Source organism: Talpa europaea (assembly GCF_964194135.1).
Source record: "Talpa europaea genome assembly, chromosome: 6".
NCBI classification, from domain to species: Eukaryota; Metazoa; Chordata; class Mammalia; order Eulipotyphla; family Talpidae; genus Talpa; species Talpa europaea.
Window position 1 is genome coordinate 92731411 of NC_140072.1, and position 27724 is coordinate 92759134.

Consider the following 27724-nt stretch of genomic DNA (forward strand, 5'->3'; position numbering starts at 1 on the left):
CAAGTGAAGACAAGCCATGGACATCGAGAAGGTCAACTCCATGGACTTCGGAGAATTTGTGGACGTGTTTGGGAATGTCATTGAGAGATGTCCTCTGATTGCAGCGGCTATTTGGTCCCAGCGCCCATTCTCTGACCTGGGAGATTTAGAGAAGCACTTTTTTGCCTTTATCGACACTCTACCAGAGTCAGGTAAGGCTTCCATACTTGACGCTGAGATTCTGTGGCAAGGGATTGCAAATGTTTATCAAAATATTTTTAGGCATTTTAGTCTACTTCCTCAAAATTGATATATTTATTTAGCTCTTTTATTGTAAGCTTCAGTGGTTTCATCAGGTTTATTAAATGGGAGTCAAGTATTTGTAAGGCTTCAGCAAAAGCAGAACACACGCTGGCACAGGTAAAGAGACTGTTAATATAAAAGCTGTGAGGTGGGAGGAAAGAGAAACAGGTCTGACTCCTCCTCAGGCTTCACAGTGACTTGGAGGCCAAAGGTCTCATTGGGACTGTCCCTGTGCTAGAGAGGAGTCACACAGTATCAGAGTATCTTAGGAGCCCAGGGGGAAAAGCAAATGGCTGACATTTTTAATCAGAATGGGCCAGTTTGCACCAGACTGCAGAGGAAAGTAAATTCATTCAAACCAGCAACTCCCTAGGGGAGGGGAAGAGGAGAGAAAAAAAATTTGAAGAAAGAGAAAGAAATTGTTGATTTCCTCTGGGTAGAAAGAGGAAAGGAGGCACTTTGGCCGTGTGTGGCGCTGGGGCCATGGAGGTTGAGGCCAACCCCACATGACTCAGAATGACGCACAGCCTCACAGGGGTTCAGAGGCTGAGGGTCAGCCCCAGCCAGCCTCCTGGGCTGTCCTGGACACTCTTCAGAGACTCCTGGATCAAGCTGAAGGGACAGGGAGGGGCACAGGCTGCCTTCACAAAGGGGTCTCCTAAGAGATCTGGGCAGGGAGGGAAAGCTGCTCTTCCATAACGAGACCAACAGTCCCACCTATCAGTCCAGGGCTTTGACATTGGGGAAGGTCTCCAGTCATCATATAAATGTCTCCAAAATAAGGAAGTCATTTTCATTCATCTTAGGTACATCTAGGAGGATAATTACAAAATCAAGCTGACAAAAATGCTAGGGCCATGTTTTAATGGATTAGCTGAGAGGAGACAGATCTCACAGGGCTCCAAAGCTGAACTCGGGGCTCCACCACAGGCTCAGGCTCTAGGGGGAGCTCCTGACTGGTAATTCACAGGCACAGTCCAACTCTACCTTGAGTGAAGTGAATCCAGTTTGTCAATACAAAGCCTGCAGCCCAAGCTGGAAAGAGCAAGAGGCCACTGGTAGTTCAAAAGCTCACAGGACAATGGAGGAGGCCAAATGCAAACCTTCCAAGCCAGAGGGGAAGTGACTTGTAAAAGGTATAAACACCTTAGGAATGCCTGTTTTTCTATCAGGAAAAATAAAAGGAGGGAAATCCTATGACCTACTACCAAAGAATTGGGAGAAAATCTAGTATCGCAAGGATAATTTAAATGTTGTATTCATTGATTTATCCAGTTATTTAACCCACATTTATTTAGTGTTTACTCTGTGCTAGGAACTTAGATAATAAAATAGAAATTTCCCTATTTCTGTCTTCTTTCCCATTACCAGTCACCCCAACCAGTTTGACCAACAGTTCTAGTTAAAGTTAGTTAAGGTCTAGTTAAGGTTAAACCCAACCATAATCATGAGCAAAGTGGACCTCAGGGCAGGACTGGCATTTGTTCCCAAAGCTTATATTTGATGGATCCCTTGTATTCCAGCCAGTGTCAGAATCCCACATTACTTGGTAAATAAAATATTGGGACTTATTAAAGGTTTGCTGCGTGCATGAATAAAATTTGTCCTAAGATGTTGAAATATGATGGATTCTGGCATTACCCTTTCCCCGCATTTTTTAATTGGGGTGACTTTAGTTGTGGGTCTAGAAGGAGCTGAAGCCCCTTAGATGGTCATTGGCTTCTGCACTATGGTAGAAGTGCACTATGGTAGAAGTATGGTTCTTCTTGGTAGAAGAACTAGGGTGTAGGCCAGAGGTGTGGATGTGAGAGGATTCACCAAAGACAGATTGTTGGGGGTGGGGCAGAACAGGCAGATATACTGAAATATTCTGCTAAGGAGAGCAATGGGTGAGACAGAAGAGGTCTGCTGCGCCATGTGGGTCAGCAACCTGGCCTGGGATCGAACCCATGCTGCAGTGGCTGCCAGTAGCTTGATAGCACTGAGACTTAACCCCTAGGCCACCAGGGAGGCCCTTGGCTTCTGCACTATTCACAATTCTTTGTCTTCCTGTTGGTGGAGCTTGCTTCTCAGTTTTGTGCTGTTGTCCCACTTACAGAGAAAGGCAGCTGGGAGCAGAGCATCAATGCTGTCTGGGCACTGCTCTATATCTAACCAACATAATGATATTAGGTAGGTGATATTAACAATAATAACAATAGCTAAAATGAATGGAACCCTTACTATCAGCATTTGTTAACTGATCCTCTTAATAACCTTACAAAGTAAGTACTCTAGTTTTAACTAGCACTGTACAGATGAGAAAACTGAGACAAAGATTAAGTAACTTATTTGATCAAGGACACACAGTTAGAAAGTAGAAGAATTAGGATTCAAACCCTGACTTAATCCAACAGCTTTGGACAAATTTTCCAGTGAATGAAAAGCAAAGTCTAGAAACGGTTTCTAGAGGTTTAATTTATTCATTCCCTAATATATTCAATTAACACTAACAGTTGAGGTCCCATATCCCATGTTTGTTTGTTTAAATATTCAAATAAAATGGGATTGACTGCTTATTTGCTTTTTACTCTGTGGACAGTAAGGAACAAACAAGGGGTATCAGTCTTTGAATCCTAAAACTAAAAGGAATCTTAAAGAGATATTCAGGATATGTGATCCCCCTGGTTGAGGATTTGTTTCAGATGCTATAAGAAACCCTGTACCTTTAACAGAAACTGGAAATCTTGCTTATTAAACTAAGATTAATAATCCATTTAAATTAAGCTATGATGATTATTGACCAGTAGGTGGCAGTTCAGGATTAATATTTGACTCTGGCACTAATGAGAAAGAACCCTTTCAAGCTAGACAATTTCTAAACTCCAGACATGGAAATGGCAATAGTAGACAGAAGGTTGAAACACACACACAAGCACACATGCATGCACACACACACACACACACACACCCCAATATCTTGTACCAATTTAGTGCTGATTTGTGTTACAAACCACAGTTATCAAACTATCATATTAGAGTTAATTGTGCCTCCTTGTGGCATTTTGGAATTAGAATAATGCTACAATTCATTATTTAATGGTTACTTCAGAACATACTTGTTGAATGAATGAAGGAGTTAGATACTAAAAATTCCCTTAAATGCAAGCTATAAGGTATGAGATGAAGCTATTAATATGTGTTCAGTCAAGGGTCTCCTGACGGCACAGGGGATAAAGACACACAGCTATCAAGCTTATTGCCAGCCACTGCAGCATGAGTTCCATCCCTGGCCAGGAAGCTAACCCACATGGCACAGCAGACCTTTCCTGTCTCGTCCGCTGCTCCCCTCAGCAGTGTATCTCAGTAGATCCACCTGCTCTGCTCCCCACTCTGTCTCTGGTGAATCCTCTCACCTCCCACACCTCTGGCCTGTACCCTCCTCTTGTATGCATAAATAAATAAATCTTAAAAAAAAACAAAAACACAGGGCCTCCCTGATGGCACAAGGAGTTAAGATGCAACACTATCCTCAGCCACTATATCATGAGTTCAATCCCCAGTCAGGGAGGTGACCCACATGGCGCAGCAGACCTCTCCTGTCTCTACTGCTACTCCCCTCAGCAGTGTATTTCAGTAGATCTGCCTGTTCTGCTCCCCATTTTCTTTGGTGGATTCTCTCACCACCCCCACCTCTGGCTTATACCCCAGTTCTTGTATGCATAAATAAATAAATCTTTTAAAATATATAAATGAAAGTGAGAGGTGATGGTTGTAAGGCTGGTTTTTGGCAGGAGAGCTAGAGACATGTGGCTGGATTCCCAGAATAGATTTTAGAGTTAAAGCCAGTGTGTCTTTGAAAGAATTTGCTGGGGGAAGACAGATCAGTAATGAGGAAAATTAAGGATAATGCCTAAGATTTTAGTGTGAGCAACTGGGTGAGTGGTGGTACTGCTTTCTATAATGAGAAAGACTTCAGAATTGAAAGGATAGGATGAAGAAAAGAGCTTCCTAAATCTGAGATGCCTACTAATCATCCAAATGAAAATGTTGAGTGCTCAGTTGGACCATAATAAAAGAACTCGATGGAAAACAGAGCTAGATAGAACCTGGGTGTCACCAAACAATTGGTGGTTTTTATAGGAGCTGGATGAGAACCCTAAGGATCAGTGTTAATAGAGGAGGGAAGAGCTGTGAGTACTGAGTCTAGGGTACTTCAATGTTAATGAGCTGGAAAAGCAAGAGCCAGTTATGAAAGGAGGCAAGTGACAGTTATCTGTCAAGAAGGAGAGACAACCATGTGACATGTTCCTGAGAGGTTAAGAGAGAAGAGCACAGAGCACTGGTCATTGGACTTGGGCAAGACGATCAGCTGTGACTATGATGCGTGTGGACTGATTGGTGGGTGGGGCTGAAAGCTTAATAAAAAGAACCTGGAATGGCAGGGGAAGAAGTGGAAACACTGATTAGACAACTCTTTTGAGGAGCTTTGCTGTAAAGAAGATCAGAGACATAGGAAGAAACTTAGAGGTCAACAGGGAATCAGGGAGGGTTTTAATTTTACGGTGTGAGTGATTCTAAGGCATGTTTGTGTGTTAGTGAAGGTAAGATGGGGAGTATTTAAAGTGATGTATGAACATGTAGTCTTTGAGATGGAAAGGGCCTGGCCTCAAGAACACAAGTGAAGAGGTTTAATTGGAAGAAGGGACAGGTGACACACTGTATCAGGAGGGAGAAAATTTCAGTGGGAATACATAAAGGGATGTTAATTGTCTGCTCTTTGGTGGCTGCCTACTCTGTTCTTCTACTGAAACAATTGTCAACTCTGGGCCAGGAACTCTTCTAAGTGCAAAGATCCAGGTCTTGTGGTTACAGCAAATAATATATGTCCACACCTATATTTCTAGGTGTGCCACATTAATGGCACAGGTAGTAAAGTCTACGATTTTAGGAAAGACTGGGGGGCAGGGGAGAAAGGCAGCATGGACACAGCCCTGACAAATGGGAACATTCAAATGTCTTGGCTGGCACTTGGGCATTCTGGGTGGGGAGACCTGAAGTATGGGAGACAAGGAGGTGAGAAGTAACTGCCCCCTTGGGGGATTTGAACCAAGACTGGATGTGCCTTCAGGTTGTATCCATGGGGGTAACTCAGTCTTTGTTGCAGCTGGAAAAGCCTGGGTGGGTGCCATCCTGGGCCGTACCAAAGGGATGGTGGTTTGGGGCAGTGAAGAGAGTCTTTGGCTGGATGGGGCCAGGCTCTATTTCTTCCCAGCCACCTATCATTTCTAGCCCCCTCCCCTCCCTACTTTTCCTTTTCCTCTGCAGCTGAGGGTGTGTGAGTGTGTGTGTGTGTGTGTGTGTGTGTAAATTCCAGGTTCCTCTTCTTTTGTCACTTTGCTCTGACCTTTTCTCAGTTTCCTTTCTCTCTTCTCCCTCTCCTCTTCCCAAACAGTGGAAAACACAAGCTCAATCTTAGGCAAATATTAACCCAAGGCGATATTTTCAAGAGAGGGGACTGAGGAGGAGAGAGAGAAGCGTGGTACAGGCCTGAGGGAAGGCGAGGGATCGCCCTGCTCCGGCCAACCTCGGGTAGAAAGTGGAGGCCGGTCGGGGCGAGGAGGGACAGACTGTACCCCGACGCCGGGTGTCCACCACTCCCTGCCTCGCCGAAGCTTAAACTGAACTGGCCCTCTGTGGAGTAAGAAATGGCAGAAAGGGAAGCCGAGGGAGAGAGGGAGCCCTAATAGAAAAGTGGGTCTCGGCCACCCTCCCACCCCCGCCCGCCCCCAATGAGCGAGGGAATAGAGAATAGCCAACAAGTTATTTTTTCGGATTTTCCAACTGGATACTCGAGGCGGGGACGCGGGGGTTCCTAGCGGGTCTGGACCTGTGGAGCCGCCTAGTACTGGATGTTCCACCACCACCACCACCCCGCCCGCCCCAGCCAGGAGCCTTTGCGGGTTCAAGGTCTGGGTGGGTGCAGAAGGCTTTCCAACTCGGCTGTGTGGCGAGCCGGGGAAGCGGCCGCGTGCCACAGCCAAGCCCAGGCCTAGGACTTGGGGGGCGGGGAGGAGGGGCGCAGGTAGGGAATTTAACACCTACGTTTCACACCACCCGAGAGGGCTGGACGCGGGAAGCTGGGAAGAAACACTTGGCGTCTGCAGTGCCCGAGGGCCAGAGGACACGAGAGGGCCTCTTGCACGGTGCTATTGCAGAGATGGAACTATTGGGGACTGAGTTTCGTTTTAAACTCCCACTTTTTATAGGCACTGGCTGAAAACGCCTTCCATTGGCGTCTGGGGTACAGTGCCAGTCAGCTACGGACTAAGTGCCCTCGGGCAGGCCACTCACCCCTTTCTGCGTCTCTCTTAAATAGAGGTGTCCCTTTACCCCCAGTTATCACTACTTCTCGGAAAGCTGGTGTGTGAGTTTGATGGTGAAATTCCGATCATCCTTTAATTGGACAGAAACTATAAGGTTTGTGTATGCGGGGATTTATGCCATAACATAATTAAAGGATCCCTCTTTTTACTAGAGCCCCATGCCTACTTCTGGCACCAGAGTCAGATGCTTCCAGCCCCCACCTCAGCCCAGGTCCACGGAGTTTACTACGACTAATAATATAACTGTTTATTGAACGTTTGTTATCATTAGGCGCAGTGTTTTAAGTAAATGAATTGTGTCTAATCCTCACAACTACTCAGCAAGCTAGGTGTTATTACTCATTGCACCAATTATGGCTCCCTAATTGCTATATCTGAAATCTTGCCCAGAATTAGACTGAGGAGTCTAATCCTCTCTTTAGAGAGCTAAGCAAGGTGATTGGGCTGGGCTCAGGGAAACCCCCTGGATTAGAATTTTAAATCCCAGATATCACAGCAGGAGGTCCAATTTTAGGCTGGCGAGATTATGAGATGCTATCTTCCAAGAAAACTTCCCCCCTGCCCTCCTCTCTTCTGTAGCTACAGCCAGAAAAGGGGACTAAGCCTCAGACAGGGTGAGCGGTGAGCGGGTGCTATGAAGAAAGCCACTTTCAGTCAAAGGGCTGTGGAATTCCTGCAGGAATGGGCTTCTTGGCGGTTAATCATCTGCGAGGCTCTTTGGAAGCCTGATTCCTGAAGCCCAGAATTCACACTTCAGGTCACAAAATTCTGGGCATTTATTTGTCAAGCCCCAGGGTGGTTATCCCCGAGAACCAACCCCTTCTCCTTTGCAACCGAACGAAACTCATTCGGCGGCTTATGCAGGAAGTCTTCGGGTCCTCGTGTCCGGCCCTCAGCGACATCAAAGCCCCCCGAACAGCAAAGGACTTTAAAAAGATACGAAATCCTGGAGCTCCTTATCGCATCCCTTCTCCCTCCCGAGCAAGTCGTAAATTCCGAACCTGAGCGGCCTCTCCCCTAGGCTCATCGTGCCCCAAGGTCTCAAAGGCCAAACTTGTCACTTCCCGCCCCGCCCCTGGGTCCTGGCCCGGCCGAAAGAAGCCGGGGCAGAGGGGCGCGAGGTCCGGGACACGTTTGAAGGGCGGGCGCTCCGCGCTCTCCCGCGCCGGCCGGGCCCCTCTAGCTGCTCCTCCTCACCACCTGCGGACCCTTCTTCGCTGCTGAAACCCTCTTCCCGGCCGGGGCGGGGGGTCCGGCTCCTCCCGCCCGCAGCCTCGCGCGCTTTCCGCAGCGCGGAGCGGGCGCGCTAACGCTTCCCGGCCGCGTGTCTGCTTCTCCGCAGGCCAAGAGGGCATCCTGCGCTGCCACCCGGACCTGGCTGGCCGCGAGCTGCAGCGGGGCACGCTCACCGCTGAGTCGCAGCGGGAACAGAGCGGCGCGGGGCTCGCCAGCCTGGGCACGGACGAGAGGCTCCGGCTGGCGGAGCTCAACGCGCAGTACCGCGCGCGCTTCGGCTTCCCCTTCGTGCTCGCCGCGCGCCTCAGCGACCGGGCGGCGGTGCCTCGCGAGCTGGCCCGCCGGCTGCACTGCCCGCCAGCGCAGGAGCTGCGCACCGCCCTGGGCGAGGTGAAGAAGATCGGCCGCCTGCGTCTCGCCGACATCCTGGGAGCCGACCCAGCCAAGCTGTAGCAACCGAGCTAGCACAGAACCCGCTCGCAAGGCCAGACGCTCCGAGGCCGCGGCGCTGCGCCGTGCGCCCGGGCCGGGAGTTTGATGCAGGCCTGGAACGGCTTCACACACCGCACTAAGGAAGGGGAGAGTTGAGGCGATCCTAGGAATAATGAGCCCCTGTGTTCACCCACCCGCAAGCACATGCTTGTCCAAACGATCTATATAGTTTCGTGCTTTACCCCCGATTTATCCAACTCACTGCTTCAACTCTTCACTCCTTTTGCGGTCTGTGGACCTCACCAGCCTTTGAGGATTCCAAAGCGCCCATCCAGCTTTTGTTGGATCCCCACCCTCTCCTGTTAAGCCCGAATGGCATAGCAAAATGGACGGAAAAAGGAATCTTTTATCCTGCAGCGGTTTGTCTGTTTGTTTTTTCTTTTCCCACCTCATTTACTGTACCGAAAATTTACATGTGAGCGGAACGGGCTTTCTCGCTCCGGGGTAACTACTGGAGCCTAAGCAGGAAGGCAAAGCTCTTTTCTTGTCCCAGGAGTCGGGAGAGCTGCGCGTGGGGCACGGTGGGCAGGGGAGAGCCTTGTGATGGGCTGGCGTTGGGAAGGCGCTCCACGGAGGGCGGGTGGAGTAGCTGGACACTCGCTCCACAGAGGGGTGAGAGCGTCCCCAAGCTGGCAGGGCCTGAAGGTCAGGGGCGGGCGGACCTCTGCCTCTCCCGGAGGTCGACTCAACAGAGTTGGGTCAACAAAACCACAGACTGCTCCGCGAACCCCATCAGTCATTTAAAAAAAAAATTTTTTTTTTAATGCTCACTGAGTAGTACTGGGTATTGTGAATCCGGGAATGAAGATGAGACATTATAGCACCGATAAAGCAGATCATGGAGGAACATTGGGGCCCACAGAAATCTTTCTGGCCAGGGTAGCCACCTCTGGAGAGCATGTTAATGCCGGCAGGAGGGGACTGGGCAGCTCCCTACCCTGGTGCCCAAAATGTCCACTAGTGCAGGAGGAGCCCACCACATTCTCTCTCACACCCACACAGGTATGTCTAACCAACCCCAAAAATGCTGGTGGTGAGGCTTTTGTTGGCAAAGGAGGAACAAGCCATGCACATATCTATCTCCATGCAGATAGATTAAAAGGTGAAGCAGTATTGGCTCTTTCCAAGACAAAAACCTCCACTAGTGACCAGTCCCATGTGCAACAACAACAACAACACAAGAAAAATTCTTTCCATTAAAAAATGTGTGGCTGCACCCTTGACCTGGGGCTAATCCGTAGGAAGAAGCCACTCTGGACACACCAGGAAGCTCACTCCCCTTTCCCATCTTACAGGAGAGCCCTACTACTGGCAAGCGTGAAGACCCAAGGCTGGAGGTGGAGGAGGGAGGGGTGCCAAGGCAGGGAGCTGCAGCCACCAGCCTCCCTGGAGACCAGTGCCAGGGTCTCTTCTGGCTGGGCCTGAGCCAGATGTCTACTCAACACGTGGAAGCACTAACTGTTCACCACTGAGTGGCCCCCATGACTCAGTTCCTATGCCCTGAAACCCTGAGACAGTGGTAGGGCCCTAGGGCCCGGGGTTAGACGCCTGTTTCCCTCCAGCCAGGGGAACATGGGGACTTTCCTGACACAGACAAGATAACTGGTGGTTGGCAAAGAGTTTTCTGGCCCAGGATACGTGTGCCACAGCTTGGGCCTGCGACTCAGAATAAAGCACTATGTTCAAGGCACCCTGTCCACTGGAGTGAGTCCAGTTCTTAAATGACCCCCCCCCACTCCATGCAAAGGTAGCAGGACTAGCCCTGGTGGAGATTCCCTGTGGTATTTTGGAAAGATCTGGACTTCCAGGGAAGATCCGGGTGTCTCCAATTGCAGTTACAATTAAAGGGTTCAAAGCTTGTCGGGGAAATTGTTTATTTCTGCAACAGGGGGTATGAGTAGGAGAAGGCTTTGGGTCCACCCCTTCAAAGGAACTGGAGGGTGGGAGGGGGAGGATTAGCTAGCTGAACCGTGCCTCCTACAGAGTGGCCTGAACACTTGCAGTTATGGTGCGGAGAGCAGGCGGAGGCCGGGAAAAGTCCTGGCAAAATGCACTGGTGCCTCTGCTTTTCTTCTCCGGTAGGAAGAAACCACCTGTGATTGCCGAGGTTATCACCGTCCAGCAGCGACGCGCCCAGGGTTTCATCCACCTGGGCCTGGGGAAGTCTTTTCTCTCGTGCGCTCATGGGTGCGCAGGACGCGGGAGACAAACCCCGACGCAGGGATCAGAGCCGCGCGGGCGGTCTTGGATCTCGGCGAGCGCACCACCCTGGGGGCGGTGGGGGCTGGGGGATTTCAGGGCGAGCCCAGCGAGTGTAGGAGCGCAAAATTGATTGGTGGAGATTTTACCGTGATTAATTAGTACTTTACTTACAAATTCGTTTGAAAAAAAAAAAAGCGCACGATGGCAACGCTAAGAATTTGAGGATGAGGAAGTGATACCAGTTTCTGGAACCCTTCAACCCATACATGAACGGATTTTGCCCAAGTAGGAAGCTGCTTCTGTAATTTTCGCATCCCCCTGGAATGTCCAAACCCAACCCGGCCAATCCTTCCAGAAATGGACCGGAGTCACAGAGACCGTGCCGCTCATCTATGTAATAGGAAAGTTGAGTGGGGAGCCTCCCCTTTTTTTTGCAAAAAGTCTTTTTGGTGTGTGCACCCTCCCTCCAAATGTCTCTGGACAGGGATATGCAACGAAGGGAAGGGAGAGATAAAACAACGCAATTACCTTGCATAATCTTTACTCCTTTTAAATCATTACCAGCCATCAGTCACAAACTATGGATTCCCATTCAAAAATTTGAAAAGAGCTATATCCTCAGAACGTATATCCTATGGGACAAAAGTAGATGGATATTTTCGCTGGCAACTGGAGAAAAATCTGGGATGGAATTTATGGACAGTTCACCATTCAGTAAACGAACATTGCATTTAGCAGGTGCCTGTGAAAGGGGGAAATTAAGAGGTGGAAAGCTGGCAGAACTGTCCCACCAGCAGAACCTGATTGTTCTGGTGTGGGGGTGGGGAGTGTGGATTCCCAGAATTGTACTAGTTGGTTTTGTGTTGGGAAGGCAATGTTTCCAGGGTGACATTAACAGGCTTAGTAATAATTAACATCTGTGCAGAGCACTATGGGTTGCAAATAATCTGTATATAGTAGCTCATTTAATTTTAGTGGCTGGAACAGCTAGCTGTGTGACCTGGGGACAGTCATTGAATTCCTCTGGGCTTCAGATTTCTCCTTTGTAAAATGGAAGAGTTACACAGAACTCTGAGTTAGTTCCCAGCTAGGGAGAGTAGCTTCTAAATGGTCCAATGGATTCAATGAAAGTTGAGCCTTTATCTCTCTGAGTGCCTGCCCTCAGCCACATAAAGCCCACTGTGTAGGGCTTCCTAGGAACATATTTTCATATGATAAACAAAGGTCACTCTAGGCACGAGAGGTTAGTGAGTGAACAAATGGTAATTGAAGGTCCTCCATGTCAAAGCCACGTGGTAACATTTGGTTTCTAGGGATCTGAGTGCCTGGTTCTCCCCTCCCCACCCTCTTGCTGAGCGAAACCCAAAGTCCCTCCCTCTGGGAGCCTTAATTCATTCTCTGTGTCATCCACTGCACATTGTCCACAGACTCAAATTTCAGAAGAAAATGATGACCGCCAGGTATTTTGTATTACTTTCACTCAATGTGCAAAACCAAATTTCTGAACCCAAATATTACCCTTTCTCCTAAGACTCTTGATTTCTTCAGTCTGCTAGCTTTGAGAATATATTTTGGATAGAAGAGCAGAAAAAAAAAATGTATTCCTAGCCAAGGATCAGAAAACTTGGTGGCTCCTCCAAAAGAGGAGAGAGGCGATTGTTTCCTCATTCTCCAGCACCCTGGTCACTGAGCGGCTAAACTCCAGTCCACCAATGAATTTCCACAAATTTGGGAACTTTTCCTCATGTACAGAGGACTAGACACTCAGCTGCGCAGGGGGAATACATTCTTCACTCCTTGTTCAGGCAGGTGGGGACACATCTGTTCCGGAGGAAGAAGTGATTGAAACCTGAACTGTGGGCAACTGCAACCTTTCCTTGGTGTTCAGGGTAAACACCGAGGGCTCTGTTGTGACCCAATGGGCTGGGCTGGCTATGGATGCTGGGGAGTTGCCACAGAAAGGACACTGTGATCAGTTCCTTCCCAGAAATCTTAGCTGAGTTGGCTATGGCAGAACAGTACCAGGTTTGGGGACCAAAGCACCCATTATTGAGTCTTACTTTGTGCAAAGGGGTTGCTGATTGAGCGCAATGACTGAAGAACTCCCTAAACTCCAAATTGAGTAGCGATTGAATCATTTCTCCATACAATGTAGATTGTTGAGTAGAATAATTATCAGAAAACATTCTCTTCCTTCTTACTCTTCCTCAATTGTCCTGGGAATTCAGGTCTTAGGATAATTTCCATGATCTAAACAAGATTCAGAAAGTAGGCTTGCATGCTAAGGTGGATAGGGACAGCCTGCCCTACCTGGGTTACAAGGGTCACAGGCTCCCCAGTTTCCAGGAGCCACAAATATGGGGAAAAGCAGGGTCCCCAAGCCCAAGCAAACACCGGAGACCTTTGAGCAGGGAGGGAGCCCTGTCAATGATCTGTGGATTCAAGGAGTGTCTCATCTGCCTAGTGGAGCTGCCCTCCCCTTCCGGTGCCTCCTGTTCCCCATCCCCCTTTGCACCCTTACTTTTGCCACCTGCGGAGAACCTGGAAGCCCCCACCCTCTCTGAAGAATGTGGACTGGCCTCTACACCATCAGTAGCAAAAAGATGTCTCTTTGATGATTGAGTCATGGCTGCCCTTATAGTTTTCCTGACGCTTTATTTACCTGGGTCTTTTTCTTCCTGTCTCCTACCCTTAAAAGTCAGCTCTAGCTCTGGTTACATAGGTATCACAGTTCCAGCTCTGGCCCAACTTCAGCCCTAAACTTCCTTTTAGGAAAGCTTGAATTTGTCTCTTCCAAAGCAATTTTCAGAAGGCTTCTCTCTCATGGGGCTACTGACTGGACACCAGAGGTGCAGCTGGAAAGGGAGCCTCAAGAAGCAAGCAGGGGATGGAGATGGCCATATTAGGTGGTCCTCTCTGCCTGGGGCCTGGATGCAGGTGGCACCTGTACTCCCGGGGACCATTCACCTGTCTCCAGAGGCTAGAGGAGCCACCCCTGGCCAACACTGGCCTCCAGGGAATGGGCACCCGATAAAGACCAGACAGAGGCTAAGCCATTAGGATGAAAAGAAACCCAGGTTTCCTCTTCATCTGCCACCTCCACCCCCCTTCTGACTGCTCCCACCACCCTGCTCCTTTCCGGACCCAGGTAGGCTCTCTTTCGACTGAGAGGGCAACCTGATGTGAGGGGGCACTTCCACTCTGAGAGGCTATTCCAAGGATATCGTCATCCACTCCTTTCACCACACCCCAGAATCATGGCAAGGCCACATTGCTGACGGGAAGACCCATTTTTCGAGAAGGAAATGATTGGTTTTCACAATGATTTCCTTTCCTCAGCCCTCACACTACAAGTAGACTCAGGTTTCCCTGTGGTCCAACCAGTTCTGGGCATGGCATGACCTCTGGGGCCACAGCAACCCTGGTTGCCCCCAAAGCATTTGGGCAGGCGAGCCACAGTCTTTTTTCCGGGGCAGAGCATGAAGACACAGCTGGAAAACCAGGATAATTAGCCAGTGGCCGGCTGTCTGGCCATAAAAACTCAGGAAGTGACCACCGCAGGGCGGAGTGGATGGCTGTACCCAATAAAGTGATTGTTCCAAAGAATGCCCACATTCCGAGGACTCAGGCTTGAGCCTGGGCCTCTGCTTCCAGAGCTTGGGGCTTGGGAGGGGGTTGTGGGGGACAGATAGAGGGATTGTGTCTTCAGGAAGAGGAGAAAGATGTTTGCTAGATCAAAAGTCCACAGTGCCCACGACTTTACCACCCACATCCCTACCCATTGCAGAGTGCAGACTTCTCCCTTTCTCCCCCCACCACTCACTGGTTTGGTTTCTGTATTTGGGTTTGCAATTTATTTCATACATACACAAATATGCCCCCCCCCCACAATTCTTTTTAGAGGACCGAGGCCACTCAGCAGTAGGGGCCAGCCCTGGGAAGCCCACCTGGAGGAGCTGCTCAGATCTCCCATTTGCTGAGTGCTCAAATTTCTCCAATTTTAGTCTTCCTCCTTAGACCAGCAAGCAAGGAGCTTCAGCAGTCCTAGGTTCGTTCTGATACAGCTGCGGTTGGCCTCTTCCTGATGTTATCTGTAAACTGGAGAGGATGGTAACATCAGCTTTGTTCCTGATCCAGAGGGATGTGAAGATCAAGGGGGATAAAGGACCTTGGAAAGGGCTGCAGAGAGGACAAGATGAAATGACAAATTATCTTTAACAATTAGACCCGACAAGTGCAGATCTGGGAAAGAGCAGCGAGAGCCCTGCTGTTCAGCGATCGCTCCAAACCACCCAGTGAGCCTGCCCGGCCTGCCAGCCATCCAGGGTGATTCCCAAATCCTCCGACCCGCTTCGTGTCGGCTCTCCACGGAGGTGGGCGAGCCAGGCAGGCGAGTCTGTGGCCCGCGCTCCCGTCTGGGCAGTTCCTGACCCAGCTCCGCGGCTGCCACTGGGAGCCCGGGGCCCTGAGACATGGCGCTTCAAAAACCAAGGAGGATCCTTTCTCAACCCTTCAGGCATTTAGAGTTTTCAGGAGAAATCATTAGTGATGGCCTGAGGTTTCCTTCCCATCTTCTGGAGGTGAAAAACAGTTTTCTTCAGAAAATGTTTTACTTTGTAAAGGAGAAAGTGTTTTTAAGACACAGGTAAGGTATGTGGCATATAAATAGCTAGGTACATATTAGTAGAAATCCTAGGCACTCTTTCCCTTGATTTTAGTCACTTATTTAAGTATAATAAGCAGATGTGTATTTCGTTGAATTTTCACAAATTGCACACCGTTTAAACAGCATCCTGCCAAAAATAAAAAATAAAAAAAAACCCACAAAAAACCCTGAAAAACAAAACAAACCGCCCCCCCCAACATTACCAGCATTCTAAGAACCCCCTCCTGCTACTCCTATTCCACCAGCCAGACTCTTGGTTTGCAGTTAAGATTTTGGAGCCTTTAATGTAAATGCTTAAAAAAATTAATCGCTTTGATTTAACTTAAACCCCAAGTGTGGGATGAATTCGTAGATGCAGTCTGTACCTAGGGTCATAATTTATCTCTTGCAGAGGGTGAGTGGTCTCCTTGGGCAAGAACAGAAATGATTAGTGGTGACTGCTGTTTGGGGGTGAGCAGTAGTTCTGCTCAGGGCGCAGGGAGGGGAGGAACCGGCCCTTCTTTCAAGGCTCAGTCCGTCATCCCCGGCGTTGGTCAGTTACGTGGTCTGTCATCAAAGCAATGGCTTCTCTTTTCTTTTCTCTTTGGGGTAGGAGCTTCTTCACCGCCGACCCCCAACCCCCGCAAACGCAAGCACACACTCCTCCGTCTCCAAGCCCAGATTCCCATCGAGATAGTTCTTTCTCTCCCCTCTTCTTTTGCAAGTCTCTTGATTTCATTCTTTGAACCTGTGATTGGAGGTTAAAGTGCACCAGGTTGGAAGGAGGAAGCCCTTAACAATAAAGGTTTGAATATTTAGCTGTGAACGGGTCGCTGCCCTCTCGCGAGTTCCCCCCACCCCTTATCTTTTCAAATGCAAATCGTATTTCGGGGGGCTGTGCGCTCGGTGCGCGCTGCGCCTCGACGTCTCCAGCCATTGGTGTCTGTGTCATTACTAATAGAGTCCTGTAAACACTCGTTAATCACGTAAGGCCGCCGGCCCGGGGCTCCGCACGCCAGCCCGTGGCGGGTCTTCCCCGCCTCTGCAGCCCAGTGGGAAGGAGGTGGGAGGAAAGTAGGAAGAGCGGGAGGAGGGAACTAGGGAGGAGGCCGGCCAGAAGGAGGGACCGCCTCAGAGGCAGAAGCGCGGCGAGGAGCCCGCGGAGCGCCGCCGGCCGGGGCTCAGCCACCCGCCGCTCTGCGCGCCCCCTGGCCCCGGCCCCGACCCCCTCGCGCGCCCCCGGCCGTCCCCAGTGTCCGTTCCCAGGCAGCATGGTGAGGTTTGCTGTCGGACCCACGCCACCATGTACGTGAGCTACCTACTGGACAAGGACGTGAGCATGTACCCCAGCTCCGTGCGCCACTCCGGCGGGCTCAACCTGGCGCCGCAGAACTTCGTCAGCCCCCCACAGTACCCGGACTATGGCGGCTATCATGTGGCCGCCGCGGCAGCCGCGGCCGCGAACTTGGACAGCGCGCAGTCCCCGGGGCCATCCTGGCCGGCGGCGTACGGCGCCCCGCTCCGCGAGGACTGGAACGGCTACGCGCCCGGGGGCGCAGCGGCCGCCGCCAACGCCGTGGCGCACGGGCTCAACGGGGGTTCCCCCGCCACCGCCATGGGCTACAGCAGCCCGGCCGATTACCACCCGCACCACCACCCGCACCACCACCCGCACCACCCGGCCGCCGCGCCTTCCTGCGCCTCGGGCTTGCTGCAGACGCTCAATCCCGGCGCCCCCGGGCCCGCAGCCACCGCGGCCGCCGAGCAACTGTCCCCCGGCGGCCAGCGGCGGAACCTGTGCGAGTGGATGAGGAAGCCCGCGCAGCAGTCCCTCGGGAGCCAAGGTAAACAGCAGCGCGCCCCGCGGGAGGGCTTCTGGGGATGGCGCGCGCCCCGCTGTCGGCAGCTGGACCTGCCTTGGGTTCAGTGCGCCCCGGCGCGTCCGGGGCTGTCCGGGAACTCCGTGCCAGGAGGGGAAGCATGGAAAGAGATATGCGGGGGGTTCTGGCCCTCAGGGCTTCTCTGGCTACTGCACCTGAGCTTGTGGGGAGCGGGGGGGGGGGGGGTGTTCTCACGACCAGTGTTCCACTGGCGGAACGGGAGAGTCTTCTCTCTTCAAAGGTCCCTGTTTCACACGCGAGCACTCCCGGGAATGTCGGGGTACCATAGCCGCAGGACAGTGGAGCTGCGTCCCCGCAATTTACTGCTGCTGCTGCACTCGGTATACAGCTCTGAGCCGCTGGGAACAGGGAAGCTCGAGCTGCACCTGGTCAGGCCGTAGACCATTTCTCTCTGGGCCTTCCTTGTCCATCTGAGCTACCCAAGAAGGGTAGGCTGGGCTGAGCGGGCTCTTGCTTGGCCATTAAGGCCAACTCAAGGGATCCGAGCTACAGTGAGTAGGGAGTGGAAAGAGTGGGCCAAGCTGCTGTCCCCGGAAAGAAGGTGCTGGCCCCAGGAGCTCAGGGGAAGGGGGCACACCCTGGTCTTTGAACCTTTGATGTGTGGATCACTGGTCGGAGGGCCACGAGCAAGAGGCCCTGGGAGTCCTTTCCTGTCTGCAGAGAACTGAGAGAAGGGGAGGAAACCTTGGTATTCAACTGCTGCGGTGAACAACAACAACAAAAAATCTTCTCAACCTTTACTTGGAGGATCTGTGGGTTGCCTATGTGTACATAGTCCAGGAAACTTGCTCAGGAGATGACCCTGCAAAGATCCCGACCTGGCCAGACTGTGGAGTTCACTGGTTCCAGGTCTGTGCCTTCTGGTGTTGCAACATGAGTCAAGATGGGGAGGAAATGAGAATAGGTGTGGTGGGAGAGTCCTGTTTGGTGTCCCCTTTTTACTTCATGAAGTCTTTTCCCAGCCTTCTATACTTCCGCTTTTTTCTCTACCCCCTCCTTTCTGGCCCAGCCCTGCCACATGCAGGTTACAGCCTTAGCAGAATTTTATAGTCAGTTACAGCTGTATAAATCAGAACAGCTGTTGGGGGCTGTCTCTGGGCATCAGTTTGGCGTTATTGTGCACATGCTGGGGATAGTCCTGGTGGGAAAAGAGGCTGCCCAGGGAGAGGGACACAGGGCCAGGCTCCGGTGGGCCTCTACGAGGTCTGCTCCCCAAGAGGAAGCGCCCTAATCCCATCCGAGCGAACTCCCAAAAAAGGCTCTAGAGGCGGCCTGCGCGTGTCCCAGGAGAGTGGCCGTGGGGCAGAGGCCAGGGCCAGGGGAAGGGGTGGGGGCAGCCGCAGGAACCCAGGCCGCGGGGTCAGCAGTTGAGAGACCGCTGTGAAGTCCCGCGCCGAGGTGGTAAGGCCGCAGTCGGCGCCCGGCGCCCTTGTGATGTTAATGTGGGGAGGCCGCGGCCCGCGGGCGGGAGCCTGACTCCTCTGCGGAGCGTCATCTGTCAAGAGGCTAGGGGGGCGGGGGGCTGTACTGGGCCCGGCCCGCTTTGATATACACCTTCCCAGCCCGGCCATTGTCTCTTTTAGGGCCCGGAAAGAGGGTGGTGACTTTCGCAGTCAATAATGAATTCTGACAAGTCCCTCTCATCTCTCCTCTCCTGCAGCCCCCTCCTAGGTTCCCAGGGGGTGCGGGGCGCCTCCGAGGCCTTTGGGGCATGGATTCCGGGGCGCACAGGGTCCTGCGCGCGTTTCCCCGCTGGTTCGGGATACTGAAAGAGCAACCCTAGAGCCATAGCCGCTCCCGAGCACCCCAAGGCGAGCATCCCTATCCGGGTTCAGCTCGGAGGACGCCCCGGTGCTCCGCTTGCCAGCCCTGATGGTGTCCTTGGCGCCGGCCCCGGTTACACTATGTTCGTGAGAGAATCGAGTCGGATCTGTTTCCTCGCCTGCGAGGGGCGACTACCCCTGGCAGCAGCGCGTGTGGGTCGGGGCGGTAAGGCTCGCGAACGCGCCCACCGCTCGGGAGGCTCTCGGGACGTGTCAGTTCCCTTTACTTTCTTCGCAGGCGCGGGGTCGGGGCCGCAGCACCCATTCAAATGCGCCTGCCGGGCGGTGTTTATGTTAATGCGCCTGGCGGGGTGGGAGATGAAAGCCGGCACCGCCATTTGCTCAGTAGTGGTAATTCAAACAGAATGCGGTTGTTATTAAGGCATTGAAAGGGCTTTTCTTTGATAAGATCGCCTTGTCCTGCATTGTTTGAGACTGTGTTGCCCTTTCAGCGGCTCGGAGGAGCTCCCTCTGATCCGGCCTGTATCTTCCCAGGGCGCTTTTGTTGTGGTTTGCAAAGGGTTTTACCTGAACAAAGTCGGCCTGCGGGGCATTAAACACCTCCAAGCAACTCCCAGACCCTTTAGATCTTCCTGTAGAACTGGGCACTGGGCGATTGAACCTGTTCTGCTTCAAGAAGGCCCCAACTTGGGGTCAGGCGGGAAAGAACAGCTCCTGGCCGGGGCTCTGCCAAGGGCAGGCTCGGGACAGGCCGGGGGGAAATGTTAGGTAGGGCCTGCTCGGCTGCCTCGGCACTATTTGTCAAGGCCCTTCAGTAAAACAATCAATTCCAGGTTTAATATGTTGACTCAATTCAATGAGCACAGATCACTGGTCAGGATGAGTCTGGCCCGCGTTTGCAGCAGAAATAAATGGGGCGGGGGTTAAAAAAGAAAAGTGCCAAGCAGACGCCAAACCAGGCTCCCCAGGTATAAAATGTCCGCAGGGGGAGGAGTTTTGTGTCTACCGGACGCGGGCTCAGAATTCCACCAGATGGGCCTAATAATGTGCCTGGACGGTGATTCTGGCGAGGTGAGGAAAACTATCAGCTCCTGTACCCCCCCTTTCTAACAAAACAAACAAAGTAGCCCCTCAATAACACTCACCCACAATCCCAGCTGTTGTTGGGTGGCCTTCCATCTCTCTTTGGCCTGAAAATCTGAATTTCCCTGGGCGCTGGGCCCTGCACCCTGCCACTTTGCTTTGGGTCTGACCAGCTCCGGTATTTCAGTTTTGCCAAAAGGTTGGCTGTATTCTGCTATCTTCTGTCTGTATGCAGGTTCAGTTTTTCTTCATTTTTAAAAACCACTTAACCCCAAGGTTAGCTTAGTTGCCCAGGATAGCCTCACCCACCCCCACCCTCTGGGGGGTCTTGTCAAACTCAGCAGGAACCAGCCAAACCCTGGCCCCCCAGAGCGATGGAGGAAGAGAAATGACCGTTGGTTTAAGGAGGTTTGTCATTACCCATGACTGATGGGCTGCCTCGCTGTTCTCAGCCCTAACTTTTCCTTCCTCCGCAGTGAAAACCAGGACAAAAGACAAATACCGAGTGGTGTACACCGACCACCAGCGGCTAGAGCTGGAGAAGGAGTTTCACTACAGTCGCTACATCACCATCCGGAGGAAAGCCGAATTGGCCGCCACGCTGGGGCTCTCGGAGAGGCAGGTGGGAGCCGCCTGGCCGGTCACTGCAGGGGGGTGTGGGGAGGTCCTGTGGGGGGTTCCTGTGGGGAGAGTTAGAGGTCAGACCTCAGAATCCACTTGATTAAGCAGGAGGATGTAGAGCAACTGTCTTCTGAATACTTTTTAGAAAGACTTCTGCTACCTCTCTTTGTTTTTTTTTTTTATGTCGTTAAATATTTTTTTTTCCTGCTGTGGGGAATGGGAAGGGGCATGATAGTTTAATCCAGAATTCAGTTTGTGTCAGTTAAAGACTTAAATTAGAGGCCTACTTTTTTGTGCCTAGCACAAAAGGGAGAAATTAATAAAAGACCCCATTCCCTGCCCATAAAGACTAGAAGGGTGAGGCTTGACTCATGAATACTCTGTATAGTTTGGGGGATGGAGGAAAACGGCCAAATTTACAACCAGGAAACGCCAAATTAAATCTCATTCTCAGCAACCCGGTGAAGGCTAGTCCATTTCGGATGAGCTCAGAGGGACCAAAGGTTGTCCTTCTCAAGTACACCCAGTACTGATCTCTTTTGCTTGGTATAGAGAAGGCCTTGCAAATTCTGCTTTCCTAGTTCTGAGATTCTGAACTCCTCCAGGAGAGTTGCAAATAAAGGTTGCTTTGGAAAGATACAGGAGAGAGGAACATTCTTCTGAGAAGGCTGAATTAGTCTTGGCTACAGCACCGGGACGTCAGGAGGGCTTCGGGTCCTTTAACTGGAGCGAGATATTGGTGCTAGTGCTGAATATTGTTACTCTGTCCCTCCATCGCCTCCTTCTTCACCACCTTCTGTTTTCCCCAACTTTGCATTTCTAGGTTAAAATTTGGTTTCAGAACCGCAGAGCGAAGGAAAGGAAAATCAATAAGAAGAAGTTGCAGCAACAGCAGCAGCAGCAGCAGCAACAGCAACAACAGCAGCAGCCCCCGCCACCCGCACCGCAGCCTCCCCAGCCGCAGCCAGGCCCTCTGAGAAGCTTACCGGAGCCCCTGAGCCCCGTGTCTTCCCTGCAAGGCTCAGTGCCTGGCTCTGTCCCTGGGGTGCTGGGACCAGCTGGGGCGGTGTTAAACCCCACCGTCACCCAGTGACCTATAGTGTCTACAGCAGCAGAGCAACTCCAGGCTGAGCTATGAAGAGCATGGACTCTGCTAGAATCTTCAGGAGAGACCCCACCTCTCCTATCCCAGTGTACACTGAACTCACCTAGCTCTCAGAGGAAAATGGGGGCCAGGAGTAAAGACAAGTGGGGTTGGAGGCCTCAAGAAGACATTCTCCCAGCTTTTGACATTTTCATCGGATTCTGTGTCAGTGAGGGGTCCAGATGACCACCAGAGCTGCGCTGGGTCCTGGCAGAACATTGCCTGGACTGGCTAAACAGACCAGTCTTTCAGCCCCTTCCTTCCCAAGTCTTCACCTCCAAAATCTGGTTGGAGCCAAGGGGAGAGTAGGACTCTGGGGCCAAGATGGTTGCTGTCTACTCACTGCTGTCCAAGGACCAGTGAGGGCTTCCCCTGCCTCAGGGGCAGGCAAGATTTAAATGCAGAAGCCAGAGACAGCTAAGATAGAAGCCTGGACTCACCAAAAGACTGCAGAGCCCCCAGGTCTTTGTCTTTGTTCTCATCCCTTCCCAGACCAGGAAGGGCTTGGCCCGTGTATGTGCTGTGTATGGTGTGAGGGGGTGGTTATTAGGCTCCAGGCCTGAGAAGGGGCCCCGGGACAGCGTCTTGTTTAGAAAGCCTGTCACCAGAGCTTTCTCTGGGCTGAATGTATGTCAGTGCTATAAATGCCAGAGCCAACCTGGACTTCCTGTCATCTTCGCAATCTTGGGGTTGCTGAAGAAGGGGAGTTTTTGTTGTTGTTTTTGCCGCTGTTTGTGTTGTTAGTCTGTGTAACATCCATGCCAGCATTTTAAAAGCCTCTGGAACCATGGGGAGAGAAATGATATGGTGAAGGGAAGGGGGGTGGGGAGGGAGGGTATCGTTTGAACACAAAGGTTTTCTAAAAAGAAAAAAGAGATAAATGAGCTTTTCAGATTTTAGATTCTGTATTTATATTCTTAAGGCTTTGTCTGGAACAATTATTTTTTTAAGAAATGAAATCTGCTTGCAAGCTAGAATTAGAAAATTCAGGGAGGAGGTGGTGAAGGTTATCTGGACAACCTCATTTTACCCCAGAGGGGCTGAAGCCTGAGGTAGCAGGTTCTGAGACCTTCCCTGCCCCCAAGCCTGAGCCCAGCCTTCCATTATGGAATGTGTGGTTCCCCTGGGGGTGCCTTTGGGCAAAATGCACATCTGAATGGTCAGCTGCTTCCCAGCTGCTAGGGCAAAGTGAGGGAGAGAGCCACCTCATAGCATCTCATCAAAGCCACACCGAGGCAATTACACACATTCCTTTCATCAATGATTCTCTCCTCCCTAGAGATGCCCCACAATCTAGCTAGTTAAACGTGGCTTTCCATAAAAATACTTTTTCTGTTTTTCCAAAGGCAATAATATTTCTATGAATACAGTCTTCTGTGAATCACCGAGCATTTCCTTTAAGTCCTTTCTGCCTCCACCTCTCTTCCCCTGTTCGAAAAGTTTCCTCATCCCACCTCTCTTCTCCACTCCCCTCACCCCCAAGAAGAACCGGTTTAAGAAGCTCTTTAGTGGACGGTCACTTGTTATCTGGATGAGCTGCTGCTGCCCTTGACATTTTTGGTCCTGGCGGCCGTTGTGCGCTGGGGCGCTGTCAGCAGAGCCTGGTGGGTAGGGTTTTGGCCTCGTTTTCAGTCTTCCCACAGGCACCTTCGAGCCCTAATCAGTGTCTCAAGGTGGGGGGGTGGGTGGAAGGATGCGCATAAATATTCGCTGCAGCATCTGTCCAATTCCGTGGCTCTTCAAGGTGGCGCATTCCGCTCCGGGATTGAGAAAGGGCTTCTGGTGGTTGGCCCGAGGGCTTCTGGCCTCGGAATTGCAGGGCGAGTGCCTGGCCGGCTCTCGAGAAGGGGGCGTGGGGGGGGGTGTCCCCGCGCCAGGAGCGGAGCTCGGACCCGGAGTCCTGGCCGCGCCCCCTCGCTAGCCCCCTTAGTCGCCGCGCCGCGGTTGCTATGCGTTGCTGTGAAACGCCTGTCAATAAACCCTGTTTGGACAGTGGAGCTAGAGCACAAGGGTTGTTTGCTTAGTGGTTAGAGGTTCAAAAGTCGGCATTGTCCTGCTGCAAGCGATTACAAGTTCTTCCCCTTCCCGGGACTCGGCCCCCTCGCCCCGACGCCGGCCTCGGGCCCGCGCGCGGCGCGCATCCGGGCGGTGGGCGGGGCGCTCGAGCGCGCTTTGAAATGCAAAGACCGTTTCGGGGCTGTGATCTACCTGTGGATCTCTCAGGCCGCTGAAAAAGGCAAAAAAATGAGGGCCCTTCCAGGCCAGTTGAAGCCAAGGCGCTTCCGACGTGCGGACACCATCCCTGGAGCAAGCCGGAGGGGATACAGGTCGTAAGGCGAGTGGGTAGCGCAGCCTGAGAAAGCTTAGGGAAGCCAGGACGCCCGGGGTATTTTTGACAGGGCGACTTGAAGCTCCTGGCGCCTCCAGCGCTGTGCAGGTGGTAGGGACTCCCCATAGTTAGGGACTCCCCATATTTAGGCCCTCCCGCCGCGCTGTGCTCCGCTCTGACCGCCAGGGGGCGCGCGCGCTCTGGGAAGAACTGGGGCCACGGCCAGGGCCAGGGCCTGCTGTGCAGCAGGAGCTTACCTGGACTGGGACGAAGTTCTGACCCAGCTGGAAACCACCTCTTCCATTCCGACTGCTCCGGAATTGGGCATGCGAGGGCTCCCCTCCGGAACTGGGCATGCGAGGGCTCCCCTTCGGAACTGGGCATGCGAGGGCTTCCCAATGTGGCCATGGGTCTGTTGAAACTATATTCAAACTAAGTCCGGCGCGGGAGATTTTGGGATCTGTTGAATATTTAAGGAAAACAAATCTGGGGGAGAGAGGCTTTCTGCCACCCTGAAAGGTTCTTCTTGCACAGGATGCTTTTTAAATCACCGTAATGAGCATGATACTAAAATAGAGAAAGACTAAGAAGTTAAGATAAATATAGGGGAGGCGGCTATCAGTATTGTGGAATACATGTGAAAAAAGGTATATAAGTAGAGAGAAAGTAAGGGGAGTCTTCCTCTCCCCCCATGGACAATTCACGGTTTTATCATATTCATCCAATAAAGTTAACATGATGGACAGCTATGTCAACAATGAAAGTTTCAATGAATTTCACTTCTTTCAAATACTATCTAGTAAGTTACTGCCATTAGTCAAGAAAACTAATCTTAAATAGCGTTTAAATGTGTAAACAGTCATATTCTTACTGTTGCGATTCACAACTACTCAGGAAAAGAAAAAGTAACAAGCAGAAATGAAAGAAAAGAAATGTTAGATAAACAATCTTAAGAACAGATTATGTATCTGTGTATATATACACATATGTATATATAGGAACACTATTTGCACCCCTTTTTAGAGACTGGCAGCTATTTACCAGCTTAATGAGCTTGGGGAGATGACTACCTCCGAACCACCGCCTCTTTTGTAATTTGTGGACCAAATGAAGTAAACGTAAGAGAATGCAAGTTACAGCTTGCATTTATGATTAGATTCCAATAGTGACATGCATTTCTGCTTTTTTGGGGGGGAGTGCTTCTTCAAAGTGATGAAGGGTCTTACAAAGAATCATTGAACAAGAATAATTCTCAAATGATAATAACCCCTCCCAGATGTTTTTCTATTACATTCAGCTTTGCTAACTTTATCAAAATCTACATAAAATCTCAAGTGGCAAAGCATTGATATTCCAGATGTAAAGGTGAGTTACTGATCTGCATTACTTATTTCCCTTTTCATTTATCAAAAAGGATGTTCCCTGGGCCTCCCCTGGTGGCGCAGGGGTTGAGTGCTGGGCTGCGAGGCTGCCCCCAGCCTCTGCAGCGCCAGTTCGTTCCCCCACCACCCACGAGGGTCCCACCCAAAAAAAAAAAAAAAATGATGTTCCCAAACACTTTTAGTTGTATTCTGGAGACTCTCAGGAGCCTCCTTATAATTTAAGATACTTTTAACCCAAAAGGGACAGAGCGATAGCTACTCTAACTAGATGATATTAAAAGATTCTTTATTTTGGGGGCCTCCCCGGTGGCGCAGCGGTTGAGCGCTGGGTTGCCAAGCTGCCCGCGGCCTCTGCGGCGCCGGTTCGAGCCCCGGCTGCTCCCCGGCCACCGGAGGAGGGTCCCACATGGCGTGCAGACCTCTCCTGGTCCCACATGGCGTGCAGACCTCTCCTGCCGCCCGCTGCTCCCCTCAGCAGTGTACTTCGGTCCTTCTGCCTGCTCTGCTCCCCGCTCTGGCTCTGGTGAATTCTCTCACCCTCCCGCGCTTCTGACTGTACCCAGTGCATGTATAAACAAGCAAACAAATAAATAAAAGCATGCCTCTATTAAAAAAAAAATAAAAAAAAATAAAAGATTCTTTATTTTGAAAGTCTCCATCCTGACATCTCAATATCAATTCTGTGCTTTCCTAGGAGTCACCCTAAAACACTGCTGTGGTTTTATCCTTTAAAGTTCATACATTGGGGGCCTCCCCAGTGGCGCAGCGGTTGAGCGCTGGGTTGCGAAGCTGCCCGCGACCTCTGCGGCGCCGGTTCGATTCCCGGCTGCTCCCGGGCCACCAGAGGAGGGTCCCACATGGTGCGCAGACCTCTCCTGCCGCCCGCTGCTCCCCTCAGCAGTGTACTTCGGTCCTTCTGCCTGCTCTGCTCCCCGCTCTGGCTCTGGTGAATTCTCTCACCCTCCCGCGCTTCTGATTGTACCCAGTGCATGTATAAACCAAAAAACAAAACAAACAAACAAATAAATAAGCAAATAAATAAGACATGCCTCTAGAAAATTAAAAAAAATAATAAAAATAAAGTTCATACATTGGGCCTCCCCTGGTGGAGCAGCGGTTGAGCGCTGTACTGCTAAGCTGCCGGCTGCCTCTGCAGTGCCAGTGGGATCCCGGGTCACTGGCCAGGGTCCCACATGGTGCGCAGACCTCTCCTGCCACACCCGCTGCTCCCCTCAGCAGTGTATTTTGTCAGTCTGCCTGTTCTGTTCCCCACTCTGGCTCTGGTGAATTCTCTCACCCTCCTGCGCTTCTGACTGTACCCAGTGCTTGTATAAATGAATAAATAAATCTTTAAAACAAATAAAGTTCATACATTGCTGGAATTTTTTTTTAAGATTTTATTATTTATTTATTTATACAAGAACCAACCGGGGTACAGGCCAGATGTGCGGGAGGGTGAGAGGATTCACCAGAGACAGAGCAGGGAACAGAACAGGCAGACTGATGAAATATACTGCTGAGGGGAGCAGTGGGCAAGACAGGAGAGGTCTGCCATGCCTTGTGGGACCCTCGCCAGCCTGCCAGGATCGAACGGGGGATCGAACGGGGATCGAACGGGGATTGAACGGGGGCTGCAGAGGCTGCGGACAGCCTCGCAGCCCAGCGCTCAACCGCTGCGCCACCAGGGGAGGCCCTGCTTGAAGTCTTTTTAAGGCAAGCATTTTCATCTAGTGTCTATCATTTTCTTGCATTGAAATTAGAGCAAGACGCCTTCTGTCAAATTAGTTTGGGTTTGGAGTAGAAAGAAAGCATCCACATCTAAATAAAGTAAATTAACTTGTAAATACTTAAAATGAAGATTTATATTTGTTTCTTAAATCGCACTAAGACTATACAAATGTCCTATTGTGATAACTCATATATAATCTTTTTTTTTTTTTTTTGCCTCTTGCCTTCCACCTTCTGTTCATTTTTAAAAAAAGATTTATTTATTTATGCATACAAGAACTGGGGTGCAGGCCAGAGTTACGGGGCTGTGAGAGGATTCACCAGAGACAGAGTGGGGAGCAGAACAGTCAGATCTACTGAAATACACTGCTGAGGAGAGCAGCAGGTAAGGCAGGAGAGAGCTGCTGTGCCATGTGGGTTGCTCCCTGGCCAGGGATCCAACTCATGCTGCAGTGGCTGCTGATAGCTTCATAGTGCTGTGTCTTAACCCCTTGCGCCATCAGGGAGCACCCCTTTTTTCTTTTAGAAGT

At 51.2% G+C, this 27724-nt stretch overlaps 2 protein-coding genes across 2 annotated transcripts; both read left to right on the forward strand.

Annotated features, from left to right (window-relative positions):
* Positions 1–16: 16 nt before the first annotated feature.
* On the forward strand, positions 17–8336 carry URAD (ureidoimidazoline (2-oxo-4-hydroxy-4-carboxy-5-) decarboxylase; the record flags this gene model as incomplete). Its single annotated transcript, XM_084234727.1, has 2 exons — positions 17–191; positions 7990–8336. 2 exons carry the CDS (start codon positions 17–19, stop codon positions 8334–8336), a joined length of 522 nt encoding a protein of 173 aa, XP_084090853.1.
* An 8189-nt stretch (positions 8337–16525) lies between these two features.
* Positions 16526–21904, forward strand: CDX2 (caudal type homeobox 2; the record flags this gene model as incomplete). The annotated part of the gene is made up of 3 exons (XM_084235306.1): positions 16526–17066; positions 20467–20612; positions 21435–21904. 3 exons carry the CDS (start codon positions 16526–16528, stop codon positions 21702–21704), a joined length of 957 nt encoding a protein of 318 aa, XP_084091432.1. The 3' UTR covers positions 21705–21904.
* Between the last annotated feature and the right edge of the window lie 5820 nt (positions 21905–27724).